Here is a 24,208-nt window from a genome sequence, read left to right as displayed (position 1 = left end):
TCAGGCTGCAATCCTATAACACATACTGACCTACAAGGTAGTGACCCTCTAAGTCAGAGATGTCATTGGGTCCTCCAGATGTTGCTGGAATACAACTCACAGCAAACCACACCACTAGCCACAGTAGCAGACAGAGGGCCAGCACAAACACCTTAGAAGTCAATGGGGAGCTCAACAGGTGTGGCGCCCAATTGACACTCCTGTTGCCATGCCCACACCAGCTGAGCTCCCACTGCCTTGCCCCTCCCCCTCTTCCTCCCAGGAAGCGTAAGCAGTGCTCAGGAGTCAGGAGAACAGCACAACTTCGTCTGCCCCACCAGACGCTTCTGATTGACCATGCTGGTTGGGACTGATGGGAGATGGAGACCAAAAGCACCTGGAAGGTCACATCCAATGGTATTTTTCTGGCGGTACTCAACAATACACATTACCAACACTCCCCCCCCCCACAATCTTACAATAAGTAAATGGAGGGTTGGGAGAGCGAGCAGGCAACTGCAGCGAAAAGGGGGATTGTGAAAAGCAGGATCATTGTGAGTACCAGCACCATTTTTCTATATATAAAAAGCACTGGCACATCTAAGTGATGGCTGTGTAGTCCCTCTAGTCTCTCAAGAAAGACTGCTAGTTTTCAGTATTCCTGATTTTTTTCTTAAATCCAGCTACTGACATCAATACTGTAGCCCATCTTTTATGAACTATTTATTCTTATTTTTTAAGAAAATATTTATAGCCCATCCTTCATCGGTGCTGATACAAGGATGAGGTACAGCATAAAATAAATTATCCCACCAAATTTATGCAAAACCAACAGTAAAACACAGGTCTTTACACTGTGCTGTCCCCAACACAAAATTCATTGTTATTGCTAACCAAAGGCCAGTTTTAAATAAGTACGCATATAAATATTTTTGGAATTGGAAATCAAAGGGTCTTTTAAAAAACAGGACTAATTATTTCTCTCTCTCTTTAAATATGTGCCTTGCTTCAGTTGTTATATGATTCAGCCTCATATAAACAGGCATTAAGACTGCAGCCAAAGTCAGGCACCCTAGCTACTAAACCACGCTGAGTTCAGTACTGGACTACATATAATTTGCTCGGAATTTGTTGTGACAAGACATTTTGCATTCCCTAAACTTTGTGCCAGATGTGTTAGATATTTCACTACCTTAAGGTCAGGCAGTTGGAGATTTAGAAGACATCTGAAGGCAGCCCTGCTTAGGGACGTTTTTAATATTTGATGTTTTATCCTGTTTTTAATCTGTTGGGAGCCACCCAGAGTGGCTGTGGAAAACCAGTCAGATGGGCAGGGTATAAATAAACCATCTCTTCCAACTCTATGGTCTCTTCCAACTCTATGATTCTATGAAACTTGTTGGACCATCATCCCTCGTGAGCAGGGTCAGTGGTGAGGGATCTTGAGAGCTGTAATCCAATGTATGGGGTCTGAGCTTTGGATGCTCAGTGCAGGATGACATGGATCTTTGACTTGGTCCAGCTGACTTTATGATCTTCGATGGTATTTGCAAAGTGCTGCTCATGAGAGAATCAACAATCAAGTTTTCAGAATTCCAACTCACATGAAGCTCTCAATTGAAGTATTTTGCTGCTCAAGATAAAGGCAAGCAGCTATACAAATCTAAGGCTCTTTTTGAGGAAGGACTTATAATAAGGATATTTTTCAGCGGGGGGGGGGGGCAATGAGCATGCCAATAGAGGGAAAATTCTTACAAATAGTAGGGTAAATACATTTCATTTCCATGTTTTAAAAATTAAGTGGTGAAAGATGTCATCTACAAGTAAGTTAAATTGTCAGTTTTTCTTAAAGTTAAACTGCTGAGATGGATTTTACAAGGTTCTATAACACATGAGGTTTATTTCCCCATCTCTTTGGAAGTTTTTACACGTGAGGTTGAAATGTAACTTTGAGACTCTTATGTCTGTGCATCTTACTGATGTAGAATAGAATGCGGATGAGAAATTCAAGTGTCTAGGCTTTATGATCTTGTGACAAACTTGTTATGACACAAGAGACAACACCCTTAATTTTATCTGCTAGGTCAATAGATAAGACCAAGCTCTCTGTCTTGCTAGGTATTGTAGCTATTCATTCTCAGGGATGATTTTGAGATACAGTGTCTTTGTTTGTTTGTTTGTGTGTTTGGGCTTTCTTTTCAACAGAAATCAAAAGATTTTCTCCTAGTGAAAAATGTAACTTCCATAGTTCCAGCCATCAACTCATAAATGTGACAGTTGTGTCCTTTAGATACATCATTAGCTTCTTCCAATATTCCAAAGTCATCCTTGCCTTGCTCTCTTTTTTCCTATCTCTGTATAGGATGCACACGAAATGGAATCTGCAGAACCCTTTTCAAGTTATTACATCTCACTTGCAAATATGCCTGCACTAAATACAATTTAAATTTAAAAGATGGTTTTAAGGAAAGGGTTTATTCATGCCTGCATGAGCCTCTCAGAAAGACAGAGAGGAGAGATTGGGAAATTCCACAACTGGATACTCAGCATGCCATCTAAAGACAACAATAGGTTAAAAATGACACAGTGAGAAGATCAGTCACCACATGCTAAAACAAGTGCTATAAAATGTTGATGCTCTTTTGCCCCAGTAAGGCCCTAGAGTGGGAGAATGCTAACAAGGTTGATCCAGATAAATGATTTGAAGCAAGGAGTACCGAGTGCAGCAAGGAATTCTGCCATGCCACTAGTAGTATGAATATAAATTTAGAACTGCAGGGAGCCTTCATGATAGTCACAGCCATACTCCCTCCCAGTCACACCCCTTCTTTACGATTATATAGGAATATAATTGTAGACAATAATAATAATTGGGATGCACTGCAATGATCAATGGAGGTCTCCATGTGTTGCCTTTCAGCTAGCTAGATCTACTATCTTCTATCATGGGCAAATGATTTGGAGTATGGCAATATCATCTTTCAGAGTCATTTAAGTTGTGTTTACTTGTAGTTCCATTGTATATGATGCAAGAGTTGTTGAGCTTTTTTTGGCAAAGTTGTTGAAGGGTTAGGGTTAGGATTTTTGGAAAATCTCAAAAGTATTTAACCTTTTTTTTAAAAAAAAAAATCGCCCAGACACCATTTTTGACAGGCAAATCCCAGCTATGTCCAGGAAATTCCAGACATATGGCAGCCCTATCCTAAATGCTTAGCTTTAGAAGAAACAGAAGAACTATTCCTCACTGTTCTTCTGATGTACTTTCTCAAGAGTGACCCTAGGAGCCAATCACCAGTGACTGACTCGCCTCCTTTCGCTTGGATTGGCTCCCATCAGTGTAAAGAGTGAGAAGACTTCTCAGTGGCCAAAAAGCTTCCCTTTCATGCTGATTGGGTGGCCCTAGGATACTGGAGACCAGGGGCGTAGCAAGGGGGGAGCAGAGGGGGTGGCCCGCTCCTAGCTCCGTCTTTTGGGGGACAGCACGAGCAGTGCCACTGGCACCCCGCTACGTAGTGTGCATGCCCAGTGTCACGCGTAGCGACACATGCATCGTACGTAGCGACGCTGTGCATGCGCACTACGTAGCGATGCCCCGTCCCCGGGTGCGCATCATGTTTGCCACTCCGGGTGACCGAGCGGCTTCCTACACCACTGCTGGAGACAGTTGCAAAAATAGCAACAGGTCTTCAGTGCCCCATAATCTTGGACCCCTACAATTTGGATTCTCCCACAAGTTCTACAACTGTCCCAAGGTAAAAGGTAAAGGGACCCCTGACCATTAGGTCCAGTCGTGACCGACTCTGGGGTTGCGCGCTCATCTCGCATTATTGGCCGAGGGAGCCGGCGTACAGCTTCCAGGTCATGTGGCCAGCATGACAAAGCCACTTCTGGCGAACCAGAGCAGCACATGGAAACGCCGTTTACCTTCCCGCTGTAGCAGTTCCTATTTATCTACTTGCATTTTGACGTGCTTTCGAACTGCTAGGTTAGCAGGAGCTGGGACCAAGCAACGGGAGCTCACCCCGTCACAGGGATTCAAACCACCGACCTTCTGATCAGCAAGCCCTAGGCTCAGTGGTTTAACCACAGCACCACCTGGGTCCCACTACAACTGTCCCAAGCGCTCATCAAATACCATACAGTGTCTACATGCAGTGATTGGGTAGAAGAGTGGGGGGGGTTGCATAGTTTTACACTCATTGCACCTCTTTTATTCTACATACTGTATTCATCTGAAGGTGTAAACAGTAAAGCTTCATATGTACAATTCTCCAGAAAGAGCCTCACAGATGGATATTCAGAGGTTCAGATTGTAGGCAACCCCATTCCCTGACACCACATTTTCACTGACTGTGGAAATGACCTCTGAGAAAAGAAACAAACCTGCTTCTGTCCAGAAAGCAGGCTGCATCAGCACCCTTTTACAGTGCAAAAATTGTACCTGCATTTTGCAACTACCAAGCTGACAGCTTAGCAAACAAATGGTTGAGTAAGAGCATCAGGAAGTTGGCAGGGGGTTGGGCTAGATGACTCTCGGGGTCCCGTTCAGCTTTTAAATTCCATGACTGAGGCATCACAGCTTCATCCTGTTTGCCTTTATCCATCCTGTTGGGTGGGTTCTCTCAGATACCAAAATATTGGCTTTCAGGAGTTTGCAATCCTGCTTGAAGATGTCTAAGCTTATCTATGTTTGGAAATGTCTCTTTGTGATATTGGTGGGTTGTTTTTTTAAAAAAAGCAAAACTAAACTAAACTAACTGCTTGTAACTCCAGCAGTTTGAAAATGGTTTTCTCTGGGTCGTCCTGCTCCCATTCATTCCCAAGGTCACAGATCCTCCCAACATACTCCTGCCAGGCTTTGTGAGCACAAAAGTAATAAAACTAGCAAAATGAAACATCTTTGAACTTCGAATTATGTACCGTATAGCACAGCAAACCACGGAGAGTAATATAAGGGAGCAAAGGACAAATAATAGCTGCTCTCCACCTGAGCTTGTAAATGTAGTCTGTCCATCTCTTCAGATGGTATTTGGGTGGTGACTGCCAATTTTAGCACAAAACATTGAGCATAAAATGCACATTTCTTTTTCCTCATGATTTATTTTTGGCATTAATAAGCTTAAACATCACAGGAAAATTTGACCTATAATGAAATTTTAATTTTTTTATTTAAAAAACAGTATTATAATATACTTCAGAGTTTTCAAAGTTAAAGGAAAGGCAATAACTAAAGGATAAATTAGACATGACATGGAATATCCGTGATCAGATATCCTGATGTCTTTGATTAAAAGCAGCTGCACTGAGGTGGGGAGGGGGTGGTATTTGGACTGAGCTTGTGGTACTTGGGTAGGGGTCCCTCCCCATGTCATGACAACTTGGCCCTGAGTAAAAATATAAGCAGGCTCAGATTCCTGTTCTAATTTTCATCCAGCAGTTGGAAGGAAAGGAATAGATGGCATAAACAGGTTTCCTCCATTACAGCCCATCAACATATAGCTCCTCCTGCTGCTATCACATGAAGGTTGACATACTGTAGTCCAGGAGCAATTTTTATTAGACTGTAACATACCCATAATGAAATCCCATTTCACTCTTTAGAAGCCTCTGGAATCAGAGGTATCCTATATAGCAGAGGTTCTAAAACCTTTTACCCCCAGGGCTCACATAATGACAACTGAGAATTACTGAGGCCCACCACTCACAAAAACGATAGTGCAGGAGCAAAAACAGTCACAACATGGAGGCAGAGGGAGGCAGCGATTGGCATAATAGCAGCTAGTAACTATTGACATAATTTTTTACTGATCTCCAATCCATCTTTGGAAATTGCTAAATTCTATGCCACCGTATTTTGCTTGTCATCAAGCTATGTGCATACATTTGCTCTGGAAGTATCATCACTCAGCCTAACCAGTTAAGTCAGAATTTGACGAACCACAGGCTTTAAGTAGAGAATGTTTTTTCTTTTATATTTTTCCCTTTCCCACCTGCCCCTCAATGTTTATTTATTTATTTATTATTACGGTCGAGGACCAGTTCATAGAAAAATATAAAATACAGATAAAAATAAAAATAAAATACTGTGAGTCCCTTTTGAAAGAACAGTTTCAGGGAGCATAACGTATATATGACACTTTGTGGAACATTTAAAATACATTGTTAATTATATATACAATGCTGAAAGTTTAACCCTTAAAATAGAAGCTGCAGAAAACTGAGCCTAACTCGCTCGGGTACCATATGTTGGGAAATTCAGACGGACTCGGGAGAAAGTCTGTGTCTGCATAGTTGGGCATAGAATCTGGCGACCGCCCTGGTTGCCCCTCAATGTATTTTTACCCATCTCTACTAATTTATACTCACATTGTGTTGCACACTCAATGAATCCCTTCATCCATGTGTGCCCCCCCCCCCAATCCAGTTTCTTTCAACCCTTCTCCCTGGTCCCTTTATATTCACATGTTCCTCCTCTCTTACACCCTTCCTTTATTTTCCCAATTTATATATAACAAGAGGTAAATAATAATAATAAACCTTTCACTCCACTTTCTAACTCTTTTCAACAGCTCCTCTGGCCTTTCCCTCTCCCCACAACCAAAGGGCTATGGCATGCTAGCAGGATGGACAGGTAAGTGAGGAGGTTGTGGCACTGAGACCCACCTGAGGCCCATTGAAGGGTCCCAGACTCCCAGTCCACTCCTTGAGAAAACTGTGCTATGCATCAGTAGCGTCACCTGTAGCAGCTCACCACAGTTTCAAATTTCAAGGATTTCCTATAGGCTCCTGACCCAGAAATACACTGAGTTTGGGAACTAAACATAGCTCATAGAGGAACAGAGTTGCCTAATAGACAATAATCCTACCAAACGATTTGTCACCTAAAAAGATGTGTGACTGCATTATCCAAAGGAGGAATGTTCCAGAAGTGGGGAAGGTGAGTTACCTTAGTTACCCTCAACTATCAGACTCTAGACAAGTTCACACAAGCACAGAAAACTTTTGATTTTTGTGTCACCTGCTTTGATTTGTTAGCATAAACTGACTCCCAACTAAAAGCACTGTGTATGAGGCGTCGTTCAATTATAATAAAAGTCTATGGGGTCCAATTTGTGATCACTGCCCAGAAACAGTTGATACTGCAGTCATCAAGCAGAAGGCGTGTGTGTGTGTGTGTGTGAACCAGCCTTCACTGTGTGATGAAACAGCAGTTTTGGGGCCAATGCAAACAGTGGTCATTTTGGGAAATGATTCTATAGCCGTCCACACATTTTGTGCAAAATTACTGGTCAGAAATGAAAGAGCTAGTAGACCCCAGAAACTCAGAAACTCTTCCATCACCCCATCAAGATTGCTGCCACAAGCAGACCTTCGATTCTCACATGAGCTGGGGAAAGGAATGAGGCTGGCTTAAGGAGGAAGGGAAGGTATTGTTTATCAAGGCTGTTATTTGCCAAGGCTGTGCTGTGTTTCCCAACCAATGGCCATATAGCCCCCTAGGGGCCCCAGGATATTCCAAGGGGGCCACAGGTGAAAACCACATAAATGGGGGGCCACAGCAGGTGACTTAGAGGCCACAGAGGGAAGTGAGAAGTGAAGAAAGAAAGAAAATCATTTTTAAAAATCCTGATTGGTTGGCTAGCTGCTTAGCCAATCACAAGCAGGTAAGGGGGCAGCCCACCAGGGCCTGGTGCTCCTTTTTGCCACGTGCATTTTCTTGGAGCAGTCCTGGTTTGCTTCCAGGGGATGAGAGGGCGATTGCTGAGGCTCCCGCTTTGACCAGTAAAGCCCGTGATTCAGAACCCCCATGTCCGGTAAGTGTGGGGGTGGGGTGGCTGTGAATAGGGCTGGGCGAGCCAGAGCTGGACCTGGTGGCAGGCTGGGCCTGACTCTGCAAGGCACAGGGTGCAATCCACCCCAGCACCTAGCTGAGTGGGGTCGCCTGCTGTTGCTGACTTAAGTGTCTACTCAGAAGAAAGCCGCAGTGAGTTCAGTGGGCCTTACTCCCAGGTAAAGGTGTGTGGGACTATAGTGTTTGATCTAGGCAGCCAGGGCTCCTCCGGATGACAAGATCTTTTTGCAACAGGTCAGTGAGGAGCACTTGCTTTAAAAATTATCCCATATATACAGAACTCCCTGTGCACGTTTTGGACTATATGTGTAGGTTTCCCTCTCTGTGTCAAATAACTGGGGTCAAATAAGTGTTGTTTACTTTTTATAATACATGGAAGATGAATCTCCCTCTGGAGGTTCTGGACTCTTCTTACTTGGAAGTTTCTAATCAGAGGTTGGATGTCCATCTGTCATGGATGCTTTAGCTGAGATTCCTGCATTGCAGGGGGTTGCACTAGAAAGATGTCCCTCGGGGTCCCTTCCAGCTCCAGGATTCTATGTTTTTCTGTTTCAACAATATTTCTTTATGTTCCTATCAGTTTATGTAACTGTATTTTGTATAAATTATAAAAATTATAAATAAAACATATTCTATTTACCGTACAAACAACGCATTTAAATACAGTGGTACCTCTACTTATGAATGTTTCTACTTACGAACGGAGCTCCGTCCGCCATCTTGGATGCGGTTTAGATATGATTTTTTTCTACTTACAAATTTTTAGATAGGGTTGCTTCGACTTACGATTTTTTTCTCCCAATGCATTCCTATGGGATTCGACGTACAATTTTTTTCGACTTATTCTGCATTCGGAACACATTAAATTTGTAAGTAGAGGTACCACAGTAGCTACCTTTCTACCACTAGGACAGAAAGGGGCATGGGCGTAGCCAGGATTTTTGTTAGGGGGGCAGGCTTTTGTTAGGGGGGGGGAGAACCTCACATTTGTATTGATTTGTATTGATTTGTGGGGGAGCTGCCCCCTGCCCCTGCTTGGTTATGTCCATGGGGTGGGGCACAGGAAGAAAATGAGGTCAGAAGGGGGCCATAGTCAGATAAAGGTTGGGAAACCTGGTGTACTGCACTGACTGAGAAGGCCCTGAGAGCTTTATTAACCAAACAAATATATGTTATAGTCTTACTACTTGTTTGACATTATTTGTTACTTTTGCATATTTTTTAAAAATTGTTAGATATATCACTTTACTACAGAACATGACCATGGTCCATTTTTTTTTCATGAATGCAGGAGTTGCTAACACCGTTGAGCCTGTGGGCAATGGGCATATTTTGAGAAAGTTCTGTGGGTGCCAGTCACTAACTGTCTGTTGTGGGAGTGCAGCATAACACAACATGGCCGTTGTGGGGCAAGATGACTGTTGCGGTGACAGCAGTTGGTTACAGGGATAGTAGCTTCTATTGGGCCCACACAGGGCCGTCTCAAGCAGTTCGGACGCCCTGGTGCTGAGGTGCGGAGATCACTCTGGCACCCCCACCCTCGCAGCGCACAGCACGGCTTCTGCGCGGCTTTGCCGTGCAGCGCCCCCCCTGCTGGCCTGGTGCTCTGGCGCCCCGCGCCACCAGGACTATACCTAGAGCCGGGCCTGGGCCCACATCCAGTTCAACTCCAGGCTCTGGAGCTAAATTATCCTAGTATGTGCATGAAACAAATTAGCTTTTGTAAGCTGCCTAGGGAGGGCTCTGCCCTGAAGGGTGGAGTATCAGAATAAAAACAAAAAAACAAAAACAAATATATAAGTACATATTAAAGAAATAACTAAAAGTACAGAAGTAGAAACTTGAAGATTAAAAAATGAAACATACCCAGGCTGCAGGAGAGGCATCCATCTGCACAAGGAATGCAGTCTTCCGAGTCAAGTTCCTCTGCTTCGCCTGCACATTAGGCAGCCCAAGAAACAGTCAACATACATGGATTTCACTTCATGGGAGTCCAAACATCATTTCTCTGAGACTAACAGAAACTTGTAACATTGGTCTGTCAGCAGCAGTCCCCCCCCAAATATTCCATTGTCTGCTAATATCAATATTAAGGCGATGGCAGGTGAGCATCAGGTACAAAGGTCTCAATAAATGTATGCCTGGGGTCTATGCATCACAAATATACCTATTTATCAGAATAAATTACCTGGAAATGTTTTCATGTCCACTTTTTAAACTGGTGACTTAGGGGCATTTGGTGACCAATAATGGCTTAAACATGGAGAACCACTGGCCTACTTCACAGGGTGGCACACTTCTCTTTATCTGTTAAACGACACGTGTGAGAGTTCTCCACATGGAGGAGCTGCATAGGCAGAAGAGATATCCCCTCCATCACACTGGTTTGAGTATGAAGACTGAAGCCTTTTGTGTTAGAGCTCTTCTGGGGTGTGTGTGCAGAGGGGAGTTGTGTAATATCAGGGTTGGGGCCCTGGTCGCCCTCCTGCTCATTTTGCTGCTTGTTTTGTTCCAGCACTGCTTCTGATTAGCTCCAACAAACCTTACAGGACCTGGGATACCCCTGGGAAATAATTTTGCATCAACCTTGTTATGTATTGGAGTTTCCCCTCAGGTCCTCATCAGTTGTTTTAGGCGGGAAGTTTAGGAGGAAACTTTGAGTTAGGATTGTTACATTGTTTGAGCCAGCAGGCTATAAAAGCAGGCTGGCTGAGCAGTTGAGTTAGTTCTGTTCCAGCTTCCAAAAAAGAGCTGCTTTGGAGAAATAGCTGTGTCGTCTGCTATGTCAATCCACTATTCAACAAATCTCTTTCAGTATAATCTATGGCTGGGTCACTCTGGAGTCTCACACCCAAGTAAAGTGGAGCTGTTTTACCTCCAATCATGGGCGTAGCTAGGCATTTTGTTGGGGAGGGCAGAACTTCAGTTAGTTAAGTATTTATATTGATTTAGGGGAGGCAGCTGCCGCCCGTCCTCCCCTTGGCCTTGCACATGCCTCCTATGCTAGAGTTCTAATGGTGAAGCTTGTGTAGTTTTATTGTGAAAACAAAGCTTTTACACGTTAACAGTGCACTGTTGCAACTACCCCACTAACATTTTATTTCATTTCATCGTTGTGCCAGATGCAGTACAGAGCACAGATGTGTCAAACTGTCTGGACAGAGGGCATATTATAAGACAGGCAAGTTTCTAATCCCAGAACAAAATGGTTTTCATAGCAAAAAAAGCTTATGTACATTTCAGGTTCATCAAACCTGAAATAAAAACAAAAGTCTGCTCATGTCCTTCCGTATATGATGGCATACAAGAGTATTTAGAGTAAACTCGAGTATCATTTTGCATGAACCAAAAGGATTTTATTTGTATTTTCAGCAGCAAGCAACAGTAACCGACGTTGTTGCTGTTTATGGAAATGAGCAAGGCACTAATGTAATGGTTTTGCTCTTCACCAGAGGTCAGATTGTTTTAAAAACATATAGTGGATGTAAAATGCAAATGTAGGCAACGCCAGGCTTTGGGGAGATGACTTCCAGTCAGAGGTCTTGTACAAGCATGGCAATGTTGAACATAAATGCGTATAGGTTATAAACATAGATGAGTTTGTTGTTGTGGGTCAAGTGAGTCTCTATTTTACATTCAGACCCAATTTAACTGCAACCCCAATGAACAAATTACATGTCTATCCAGAAGTCAGTCTGTGGGCTGCAGTGGAGCTAACTCTGAGGCCAGCCTTAGCAGGGTCACCCAACAATGTCAACTATTTCCCTCCCTGAAGAGAGGGTTAAGACTTTGTGCATTTAATGTATTGACCTCTTTGGTTTTTTGTCTATTGGTTTTAAATAAATATACAGTATCCACAGAGACCAGAGAGCTGAAATGCTTTCAGAAAATCGGTGTATTTGAAAAACTGGAGATTGGATAAAGAAATTCACTCTGCATCATTGCATCTTCATCAGAGCAAAACAATCATTTTTGTAAATGGTTGTTAAAGCATCCCAAAGAGGTCAGCTTGTACTACTGTAGGAGGACCTAATACTGGCATGAGATTCTTCACCATCCAGCAAGGCAGCTCCATGCTTCCACCGCACAGTGGCTACCTTAGGGCAGGTGTTCCGGGAGAAAAACTTTGGCAATCAGGAACCAGCTTATGGGCACCACATGGCCTATACTTGCATCCCCTCCAACATTTCTCCAATGAAAATAGGGATGTCCCATTCCATAATGATAATTTTACTATTTATACCCTACATATCTTACTGGGCTGCCCAGCCACTCTGAGCAGCTTCCAACATAGATAAAAACATAATAAAACATTAAACATTAAAAAAAGCTTCCCTATACACGATTGCCAGGGAATTGTCCTGTGTGTCTTCCACCATTAGGTGGAGTGAAACTGGGAAATGATCACTCTCAAATCTGGGAAATCTGGATATGACCTCCATATTCTGTATGTGTAGGAGAAGCTCCTCAGAGACATTGATGTACTCAATAGCACTCATCCTGATTCCAGACAAGGAGGTGAACTCAGCTGGATGGTCCTTTCCAAGGGTACCATTTAGAATGTAGAGGTTTAGTTTGAAAGACATTTGTGCTAGGCAGAGACCTGCAAAGCTTAACATTTGGTCTTTTGAGTTGTAAGTGGGCCTTTAACCTCCAGATCTGGTGGGGTATGGCCAAACTGTATGTATAAAGTTTGGTCATTTGGCCCCAGTCTGGCATTTAGGTCCCCTCCCAGTACAACCATTGCATTTGGATTTTGCAGTGTAAGGTCTGCAGCATATTCTTCCAGCTCACCCCATTGGGCTCTGATCTCCAATTTCTAATGCATTGGGAGCATGTAGGCATTTCTAATTAACAGAGCCTTCTCGTTAAAGTGGGGCAGAGTAGCCATGGTGTATGTCTTAAGTGAAGGGAGGGGCCTTGGTGTGGAGTTGATGTTGGTAGAAATAAGGATCCCCAGTCCCCCCCTTTTGCTCTGCCATGCCTCTTCCTGGGTTCAGCTCCCAATGTAAAGGAGAGGTACCCATTTAATGACATCTCATCCCTGGTCCAGGTTTCCTGTATCAGTAAGATGTGATGTTGTGATAGAAAGTCTGTGAAACAGGTGTTCCTGGTAGATGAAGCCCATCCAGCCACATTTCTGGTTAAGAGGGTAACCTTATGCTGGCCTGTTGGCTGTCAATCCCTCTTTCCCTCACGAGGTGGTTGGGCTGTTACAGTAATTCCACCTGTGCCTTCGGAAGTATTAAAGAGGCATGCGCTGCAATGTGGGGGTCTTTGGCCAGGAAGGAGCCAGCTTCATAAGCAGGGTCATCATTTGTCCTGTTCTGCCAGAGATGTAATGGGAATAACTGGCCCTCCGGCTTGTGCCTCAGTAAGTTCCTGAGTCTTGGAGGCCTGTATGTAGCCTGGGTATTGTTGTGTGGCTTCAGCTGTCTGTCAGCAGCATGATCTTTCTTGGTTTCCGTAAAGGTTACTAGTTTAGGGGTAGCAGGGTTGCCAAGCTCCTCCTCCTCTTCTTCGGTGTTGCTTGAGAGAATATCTGGCTGATGCACACGTAGCCTTCTTTGTGGTGAGGAGATGTTGGATGTATTTAATTGGTGTGTGTCCAACTCCTGTGTCCTTGCATCTGGAGTTGAGATTACAGATTTAATGTTTGCTAATCTCCTCTTCAGATCAGAGAGTTCAAAACTCAAGGATTTCTCATCCTTCTTGGTGCTGTTAATATTTTTATTACTGTTTGTTTTGGTTTCCTCCACAGGGTATGTTACTATACTGGTGATCAGCTCTTTCTTTCTTCCCTGTATTCTTTTCAGTGCTTGTTAAAAACATTTTTGTTTAGACAAGCCTATTCAGATGTTTAGAAAGTTGATGTGAGTCTTAATTGTTCTAGTCTGCTGCTTTTTTAACTTTTTAAATGTATTAAATTGTTGTTGTTATATTTTCTTAGTAATAATTTTATTGTTTTATCTTTTTTGTAAACCGCTCTGAAGGTTTTTTTTTTAAAAAAACCCAATCAAGCAGTGTATAAATCTTACAAAAAATTAAGCTGTAATTACTATTGTGTGTGGAGGTGGGAGGAAATTGGCAACCAGCTGTTTGGTTGGTGCCAGTGTGCCTTGATGTAGAACTGTCTCCCTTGGGAGGTTGTGGACTCTCCTTCCTTGGAGGTTTTTAAGCATAGGTTGGATGGCCCATCAGTCATGGATGCTTTAGCTGAGATTCCTGCATTGCAGGGGGTTGGACTAGATGACCCTGAAGATCCCTTCCAGCTCTACAATTATGGAATCAAGGAGAACATACTGAGTGTTTGGCCTTAAGTGTGTTAAAGTGCTGTTGTCAGAAATTTTTACCTTTTCTGCATTTATGCTTCTGGCAACTATTATCAGCCAGGTAGTATCCATCAAAGCATCTTTCGCACATGGTTTGATCAGGGCACACTTCACAGTGCTCAAAGCACGGCAGGCAGGTGTTCTCTTCGTCTGAAGAATAGTGGCCCAGGGGGCAACTTTCTCTGCATTCTCCCAGGTACAGGAAGCGTGTGTTGCCTTTCTTATCTGTAAGGCAGAAAGCAAGACAAAGCAGAACAAAAAAACACTAGGAGAATTGTTCATCAAAAACAAACAAATCAACCCCAAACCTTCCTGTTTGTATTAAAATATCATTTTGATCTGGGGAACTGATTAGTGGGAGCATTTGTGGCTGAGCCACCAGGACAGTTAATTGAGATTCGGAGTTGCTGCTGCCCCTTCTCTTACATTTACCTGTCTGCTGAGAAATAGAAAGGTTTCCCATTAACAATAACTGAACCTTTTTCTTTCAGAAACTCATTCTGAAGCCCATTATTTTCTCTGAGAGCCTGAAGTGCTTAATTAAATTAATGCAGGGAAATCTTCAGGAAAAGCAATGACTGGAAAAGAAAGGTTCCCTGAAGGTGCTCATGCAGTAACCCAGGATACAAGCCCCATTGATTCTCGGGAGTATTCTGGGGGTGCATTCATAATTGCCATGTAAAACATTGCTTGTTTCCCATGTGCTGTCTGGCTTGTTCAAACCTCTTGTCAAACTAGCTGGATTTATGACAATGAGAACTGGCCTGTTAATTTTGTTGAAAATAAATACTTAGATGTATCAACAAATGTTTAGAATTGCACCTACATCTGCATGCCTGTCTTCTAGATAAAATCACACACAGTGGTGGGAGGATGTTTCACTGTTTTCATTAGGAACCTTTTAACCTAAAGACACAGACTTAATGCAACTTGATTGAGTGTTTTCCAAGTCAATTCAAAAGGCAACCTGAGTTCAATCACCTTGTTTTTTCCCTTAAGAGCTGCTGTCCTTGAGATCAGGACGACTAAATGGGTTGATGCCACAACATGCACACACACACACACACACACACACACACACACACACACAGAGAGAGAGAGAGAGAGAGAGAGAGAGAGAGAGAGACTGTTCTGTAGAGTGGCCAGTTATGCATCACCAAAGAGAGGAAATGTGAGTTGAAAAAGAAAAAAAGAGGACAAAAGAGGGCACAGGCTGGCATAAAATTCACATTTGCAAATAGAATGTCCCTATTTTCTAGGGAATGTTGGAGAGTATATTAAATTTATATACAGAGATGCAAATGTATATTATTTAAATAGACATGCACTGTACCAGAGTGGGGAGTAGCCTATGACCATGTCTGCCGTCAAGAACCTCTAAATGGAAAGTTCCGAGGTCCCTGCTGTCCCTTCTTAAAATGGTTATTTATCTTTAATGAGCCTTGGACCAGGCAGCCCTTCAAACAGAGGATGCCTTCATTCAGAGGACTGGAATCTGTAAAGTGTGGCACATCGACACTCTATCCCTCTGTCTAGGCTGTCATTGCTCAACGGGAGGGAAACAGCAGCTCCTGAGTCCTGGCAGCAAAAATCCTTCACTTCCACGTTTGATACTGTCAGGACTCTGGAAGACTGGGAACCCATTAGCTAATAAATTTGGTCGATATCCAGTATAAATATCTGGAATTCAGTTTTGGTCTGGGATTGGAATGGAGTGGGACCAAGAAAATCCCAGTTGTACAAAAGTACACTGGCTTACAAAATATATAAAATAAGTACTGTTTTTTTAAATAACAAAATCATATAAGCAACTGTACTATCCACTTTGGATTTTGAACTAAAATCAAGGCAAGGGAGTGAAGTGGTCAAAGAGCACATCCTTACCTTTTCCACAAGCAGAGCACTGGTCGGGTTCGCCTCCACTGCATTCCATGCAGGTTTGATGGCACGAATGACACTGACTTTCAAATTCATATTTCCCTTTAGGGCACTGAAGAACACAGCGCCCATCATTCAAAGAACTGTTACAAAAGAAAAGGGGGAAGTTTAATACTAGAATCAAAGAACAGGAGAATGCCTTCCTTTTAAAAAACAAGCTCAAACAGATTCTGAGAACTGCTTCCATGTTCAGTTATATTCTTTATATTCTTTGCACTTTGTTCTCCTATCAGTATGAAACGTATTTATGACATGTGGCAAGATAAAGAGTAAGGTCAACTAAGCTGTGAACTTTGACTTTATTTTGCCACCTGGAGCCAGATTTTCACAGACCATCCTCTTTGATCTCATGTTCCCGTCTCCACATCTTCGTCACTGAAGTATTCCAAGATCCTACTATTTTTTTTGAAGAATCAACCACTTTTCATGTACACACACACACACAGCTTTAGCTCATATATTGTAATTTTTACTCGATTTGGTTTGTGACATGACCTCCAGGAAGCCTAGCGTTTATTTTTAATTTTTAAATAGTTAACAGTTGATGCTTTTTATGAAGGATTTGTTGGTTTTGGCAGATGAATAGTTTAAGTTGCTAGAAGGATGCAAATGACTAGGTCCTTCAAATATGGGCCTCATTTCTATCTCTTTCTTTTTAATTACTGTATTTCACTCAACATTGATATGGGAAAGTTGTATTCTAGATGAGATGATGCAGATTCACCAGTGCATGAGACATAGAAATGACAAGGTCTTCCTGTACCCTGATCTTGTGTGTTACCTTACGGCAATGAGGAGAATGTTGTACCACAGCTTTTATTCAGGGGGACTTACTACAGCCCAAAGCTGTAGTATCTCCAGGGTATTAGAGTATCCGACCTTTGGCAGCTCTTTCCTGGCTCCTTACACTGTTTGCATTTTTTTAATCTGGTGTTTATTTCTGGATATTATTCCTAAACAATTAATGCTCTGCTTAGGTCCTTGTTGAAACCCAATTCTGATTCTGAACATGGATTCAGTTTTCAGATTCCTGATTGTGTTAGGATATTTGCTGGAAACAGATGGCATAGAATACACCTGTTCTTAGGGTGATAGAATCATAGAATCACAGAGTTGGAAGAAACCACAAGGGCCATCCAGTCCAACCCCCTGCCAAGCAGGAAACACCATCAAAGCATTCCTGACAGATGGCTGTCAAGCCTCTGCTTAAAGACCTCCAAAGAAGGAGACTCCACCACACTCCTTGGCAGCAAATTCCACTGTCGAGCAGCTCTTACTGTCAGGAAGTTCTTCCTAATGTTTAGGTGGAAGCTTCTTTCTTGTAGTTTGAATCCATTGCTCCGTGTCCGCTTCTCTGGAGCAGCAGAAAACAACCTTTCTCCCTCCTCTATATGACATCCTTTTATATATTTGAACATGGCTATCATATCACCCCTTAACCTTCTCTTCTCCAGGCTAAACATACCCAGCTCCCTAAGCCGTTCCTCATAAGGCATCGTTTCCAGGCCTTTGACCATTTTGGTTGCCCTCCTCTGGACACGTTCCAGCATGTCAGTATCTTTCTTGAACTGTGGTGCCCAGAACTGGACACTGTACTCCAGGTGAGGTCTGACCAGAGCAGAATACAGCGGTACTATTACTTCCCTTGATCTAGATGCTATACTCCTATTGATGCAGCCCAGAATTGCATTGGTTTTTTTAGCGGCTGCATCACACTGCTGACTCATGTCAAGTTTGTGGTCTACCAGGACTCCTAGGGTGAAAGGTTGGTTTCTGCTGCTCCAGAGAAGCGGACACGGAGCAATGTTCGACAGTGGAATTTGCTGCCAAGGTGTGTGGTGGAGTCTCCTTCTTTGGAGGTCTTTAAGCAGAGGCTTAACAGCCATCTGTCAGGAATGCTTTGATGGTGTTTCCTGCTTGGCAGGGGGTTGGACTGGATGGCCCTTGTGGTCTCTTCCAGCTCTATGATTCTATTTGCAAGGGCGTGTGCTAGCTTATTATTAGTCCCTTGCTCTGAATGACATTCAGTAGAGGGATAGCTGCAAAAAACAACAACAATAAAAATAGACTGCAGTGCTGACATAGCTTTAGAAACAGATACAGTAGCTTAGTCTCAACTTGTGGGTAGTTACAGACACTTATTAACCACTAGTGGGCTCAGTAGGCTGCTGAATTTGTCACCTGAATGCGATCTGGACAAGAAGGAAATAGTATTCCAAAGTGTTGCTGTATTATTGCCTAGGTTGACTCCATTCATTAAACAAAAGATTCAGAGGAAGGTTTTGGGATGTGAATGGTTGAGTGATGATGACCTGTTTTTGAGAAATCATGAGGCACTTCAGAATGATTTTTACCAACAAAATCTGGGAGTGTTGACCACACTGGAGTGTACTGTGTGTTTGCAGCTGTTGCATTTCCATTTAATCGGTCCACATGAGGTTACCCTGAAACAACAACAATCTTAATGCTTTCCCTTTGTAAATTTAGGTGCATTTGATTTGTGGACAATCCAAAAAAATTGGGGGAAGTTGAGTTGCACATCACTCTACTCACGGTCTCAGGTGATTTGTTTCCATGTTTTGAGGTGGGTCACTTTCTGCTACTATGTCATATCCTCCAACATTTTTCCAGTGAAAATGGGAATGCCCAATTCCATAATAAGAACAATTTTATTATTTATATCCCACCCATCTGACTGGGTTGCCCCGGCCACTTCCAACATATATAAAAACATAATAAAACATTAAACATTTAAAAACCTTTCTATATAGGGCTGCCTTCAGATATCTTCTAAAGGCTTTATAGTTACTTATCTCTTTGCATCGGGAGCCCCATAACCTCCAACATTTCTCTGACGAAAATAGGGGCATCCTAAGGAAAAGTGGGATCAGAACAGAAACTGGGACGGCTTCTGTGAATCTGGGGCTGTCCCTGGAAAACAGGGACACTTGGAGGGTCTGCTATTTCCTCAGTGCCTTCATTTCTTTTCTGACTGTGCTCATAACTATTTTCAGTATGCTACTGAATAGAAGAATTCCCCCCCCCCCGATTTGCACAAATCTTAAAAACTGCACAAGCAATTGCCTGACTATGTGCTTCTGCCCACTTCATGGACAGGTAATTTAAAAACAAAACAAAAAAGCATCGAGGGTTGATGCACAGCTCTCTGCATGTATTCCCAGTTGGCATTTGAATAGCATAATAAAATCAACAAATTAGAAGACGGGGCAAACACAGGGCATGCCTACTGTTATAAACAGGAAAGAGTGTAGTTGCTCCTTATATACAGATTCAAATACATGGTGGTGTAGACTACTCTGATCAAATTTGAAGGGTGAGGGAACTAGATTCACAGCCAAACAATGCTCAAATTTGGACAAACCACAAATGTAAAAATGTCTTCATTATCTTTTTTTGTCAGTGCAGATCTTTATCCTGAATTCTTCACAGCTTTTCTGATAAATTATGCTGCAGAATACATTATTCCTCTTTTAACTGAAACAGGTAGTGGCTTGATGCAAATAGTAATAGCAATAATATATAAAAAGGGAGATGGGTGGGATAGCACAGCAAGTGGTAATTTTCATGATGCATCAAGAAGCAGGAGCTTAGTGATTCTTTTTTAAAAAATAGGGAAATATCTTGACAGCAGATGCAAACACAATAGAGGACACTAGTTATGTAATGGTACCATAGAGGATTTTTTTCACAAGTTTTTTTCATTTTGGGAAGACCCACAATACTTGTTTCATACTTTGTGGAAGCAAAAGAAAATCTCAAGGTAGGAACTCATCTCAGCTGAATGTCAGGTGGCATTATTGATGTGTCATTCATTACTTGGTTTGGTCCAAGCTATTAAAAGGCCATAAAGCACCAGAGGACCCAGGAGATTCTGAGAGTGGAGAGGGCCGGCTGCCAATAAATTAAAAATAGCATGCTTCAAAGCATTTACTTTCTATTAGCCTCGTGACTTATTCCTATATGCAGTACAATCATTTATGTTTCACTTTCTTTTGCTTCTCATGATTTCTTATTGCATTTTCTATAACCTTAAAAGCACCTAGGGTGCATTACCGTGTTTCTCTGAAAATAAGACACCGTCTTATATTTATTTTTCCTTAAAAAAAAAAAACCCACAGTGGCTTATTTTCAGGGGATGTCTTATTTTTTATTACGTGTCCAGCCTTGCCTCTTCCTTGGCGCCCTCCAGAACTGCGCCTATCACTATGTCTTATTTTCGGGGTATGGCTTATATTGCGCAAATGCTTAGAAATCCTGCTATGGCTTATTTAATGGGTATGTCTTATTTTAGGAGAAACAGGGTAGATACATCTAAAAAATTAAAAATAAAGGAAAACCTAGTAAGAGGAGAGAGAGAGAGAGAGAGAGAGATATGTAAGCACTCAGGTGAAGTACAAAGGTAGAGTAATTTATTTGCAAATAGCCTGTACATTGGGGAGGAAAATATTTAAAACAGTGATATGAATGGAGCTGAACAGAAACCATATCAGGCTATGTGGCTTTACAAAGAGCTGCTAGAAATCCTTTCATAATTGTAGAGACAACCAAACACTTCTTTCAATTCAACATGTCTAAATAGGTCAGTTGTGGGGAACATATGGCCATCCCAGATTTTGTGGGCATTATCAAGGAGGATGGGAGTCGTAGTCTAGCAACATCTGAAGGCTCCTGAAATAGGCATTTTGTTAGACTGTAGACTGTGTGGATCATTCCAGACTTGGATATGTAAAACATGTTATTGTTTCATCACATGCCTGGCTTCTTCTTCAACTTTCAGAGCAGCTTGAACTGTAATGCACTAGACATGGACCAATTGGACCATGTTGCAAGTTTCAGGGAGCTACAGACACACACACACCCTACTAATGAAGAAGAATCACGTACCTTGTACAGCCAGTGCAGTTCTCTGACGTTGGTTCTGGGCACTTAGAACAGGAATCATCACAGAACTGACAGTGACCAAGAGGGTTGACATATTCCCCTGACAAATAAGAGCTTATTTATTACTTAATTTCTGTTATATGTTACAGACAAAGCCTTTTGTACAAGAAGGCATCATAATACCAGATGAAGAAAGCCCCTTGTCAATTTTGTGGGTCTCCAAGCTCCTGTTCCTAAGCTTTGTTCAAGGCTTGCAGCGGTACTGGTCAGGCCACAGGCACAAATTGCTTAAGGCACGGCCATAGAGTTCAAGAATACACCCGGGGTCTGAGACCAGATGAAAGCTGCAGAGATGCCTCAGTGGCTAGTCATGACCCTGGGCCAGATGGACAAAAGAGTCTGACTCAGTATAAACAAACAAACAAAAATTCCTTCCAGCAGCACCTTAGAGACCAACTAAGTTTGTCATTGCTATGAGCTTTCGTGTGCATGCACACTTCTTCAGATACTGCACACGAAAGCTCATACCATTGACAAACTTAGTTGGTCTCTAAGGTGCTGCTGGAAGGAATTTTTTTATTTTGTTTCAACGACGTCAGACCAACACTGCTACCTACCTGTGACTCGGTATAAGGCAGCTTCCTAGGTTCCTATTGTGAAGAGTGCAGGGTCCTGGCTGGTTCATTTGTGGAGAGGTGGTCCTTGAGTACCTGCTTTATAGGTCAAAACCAGCATTTTGAACTGAGCCCAGAAAATAATAGGTAGCCAGTGCAGTTGGGCCCGAATTGGTGTGATATGCTCCCTGGTTGTTTATTCCAGCTCGAGATGTGGTGTGTAAGGCTCCTAAGATGAGTTTGTGTTATGTAGAAGAATTATGAGAAATGGTTCTCAAGCATAGGGTGGCAATTTAAGGTATTTTTAAAAAGGGAATAATAATAATAATAATAATAATAATAATAAATGATGATGATGATGTCATGGAATACTTTATGTGGATTTGCTTGTTACAGGAACAGCTTCTATATTTAGCTATGAAGGAGACAGATCTAACTCCCCCTTTCACATACTACTCTGGAAAGGCAGAAAGAGGTTGTGTAACTCATTCTTCTCAGCTGATGGTAACATGTGAAAACACCCTTAGTGGGTGATTCCTGCAAACAAGTTGTTGAGATAATGCAATGGGGATGTTGGGAACAGTGTCTTTTAAAAAAAAAAATAGCAAATTTTTCCTGGAAGTGGTAGATCCAATTTAAATTGTAGAGGTGGGATTTCGGCTGGCATTTTGATGCCAATAATATCTTGTGGATGATGCAAAGAATTTGCATACACAAGGAGCATTGATATCACAATAAACAACCATTTTGGAAAGCACTCGGTATCTTGGAATGGACAGTGTTTAATTGTCTTTTTTAAAGTCATGGATTGGAAAAAGAAAAGCTAACAAGTAGGGCATTCCACAACCGAGACTGGTCAATCATAGATTTTGTAAAAGCAAATAAGGAAGAATTCAAAAAGGGCTGACCTACAGTTTGGAGAAACTCTTTACATGCTTATTAATGTGAGCAGAACAACAAAACAAAATAGGTAATATCATGTGATGTGGTAGTCACAAAATAGCAGTTTAAAGGTACTTGTATTAACATAGGTGCAGGATGCCTTCGGGGCCACCTCAACTCTTATATCACAGCTCGGGCAAAGAAAAATGTGTGGGAGCATCATCCTGTGGAATGCGCTTCCAGTAGGGTTCTTCGATTCCACGATCACTGCAGATGGTGACAGCAGTCATGAAATTAAAAGACGCCTGCTTCTTGGGAGAAAAGCAATGACAAACCTAGACAACATCTTAAAAAGCAGAGACATTACCTTGCCAACAAAGGTCCATATAGTTAAAGTTATGGTTTTCCCAGTAGTGATGTATGGAAGTGAGAGGTGGACCATAAAGAAGGCTGATCGCCGAAGAATTGATGCTTTTGAATTATGGTGCTGGAGGAGACTCTTGAGAGTCCCATGGACTGCTATACTATTAGCCTATCCATTCTTAAGGAAATCAGCCCTGAGTGCTCACTGGAAGGACAGATCCTGAAGCTGAGGCTCCAGTACTTTGGCCACCTCATGAGAAGAGAAGACTCCCTGGAAAAGACCCTGATGCTGGGAAAGATTGAGGGCACTAGGAGAAGGGGACGACAGAGGACGAGATGGTTGGACAGTGTTCTTGAAGCTACCAACATGAGTCTGACCAAACTGCGGGAGGCAGTGCAAGACAGGAGTGCCTGGCGTGCTATGGTCCATGGGGTCACGAAGAGTCGGACACGACTAAACAACAACAGTTGCCTGCTGCTTTAATATTTAGAAGTCTCTGGAAACTTTTCTATGCCACCAAGCCTTTGCAGGCAATGAAGAAAATATCTATCTGTAAAAGCTGATCTCTGATTTAAAATTTTACATGCCTTTTTTGTATGTTGTGAACTGCTTTGATTAAAACAAAAGAATAGTGGTATACATTTATTTTTTAAAAAAATCTAAAGATTTGTGAATGGGCAGAAGGTGAGAAGCATAGCTGGACAAAGAGAGCATATAAGAAGTAGGATTACGTGTTCATTTTTGTGTAAAAGCAGGACATAGCACACAGAAGAACACCAAGCACACAGGTTTTAATAGCTGAGTGCGGAGATGAAATATAGAAGAATTTGGAAATGGGGGTCTTTATAAATGTGGTTTTGGTTGGGATAAAAAGGGATTAGAATAAATTTTGGACATTTTGTTCTGCTCAGCATAAATAAGCATGGTAGATAGCTAAAGCTCTGAGAGATAGAGAAATGACACATCTCTGGAGGAATTCATTCTGCAGAGTTGGCTCTAAACTCATTTGGAATTCTCTATAACAAATGAACTGTTTTGCACCAAGGGATTTGCAAACATACACTGATTTCCAGGAATCATTAGCACATTTGTGTCTGGCAGGGAGTGAAACTGCTGAGCCTTTCCACCTTACTTTTTGTCTACAAGCAATATTTTTAAAATTATATTTTACTCACTTGTCCTATGCACATAGCAAATACAAAAGTATTAATGAAGAAATTCACATTTTTATCCCATTTATATCTGGTTTAGTAACACTTGTGTCACAGCAGGTAGCATTTCCCCACTTCCAAGACCAGGAAATATCTCAGGGAAGAATGAATGCTAGAATGAATTCAGTATATTG

General features: G+C 42.1%; 1 protein-coding gene across 3 annotated transcripts in view; it reads right to left on the bottom strand.

Moving 5' to 3' along the window:
• The window catches only part of PCSK5 (proprotein convertase subtilisin/kexin type 5), a 225,280-nt gene that overhangs the window by 34,815 nt on the left and 166,257 nt on the right, over positions 1-24,208 (bottom strand). For all 3 annotated transcript variants that reach the window (XM_060280059.1, XM_035099988.2, XM_060280060.1), the window contains 4 exons: positions 21,007-21,103; positions 16,048-16,184; positions 14,185-14,388; positions 9,698-9,766 (listed from right to left, as the gene is read on the bottom strand). In XM_060280059.1, coding sequence (XP_060136042.1) covers positions 9,698-9,766; positions 14,185-14,388; positions 16,048-16,184; positions 21,007-21,103 — 507 coding nt within the window. The remainder of the gene's footprint in view (positions 1-9,697; positions 9,767-14,184; positions 14,389-16,047; positions 16,185-21,006; positions 21,104-24,208) is intronic.

Source organism: Zootoca vivipara, chromosome 11 (genome assembly GCF_963506605.1).
Source record: "Zootoca vivipara chromosome 11, rZooViv1.1, whole genome shotgun sequence".
Taxonomy (NCBI): domain Eukaryota; kingdom Metazoa; phylum Chordata; class Lepidosauria; order Squamata; family Lacertidae; genus Zootoca; species Zootoca vivipara.
The sequence above is the reverse complement of the archived record's forward strand: the minus strand, read 5'-3'. Positions and strand labels throughout refer to the sequence as shown.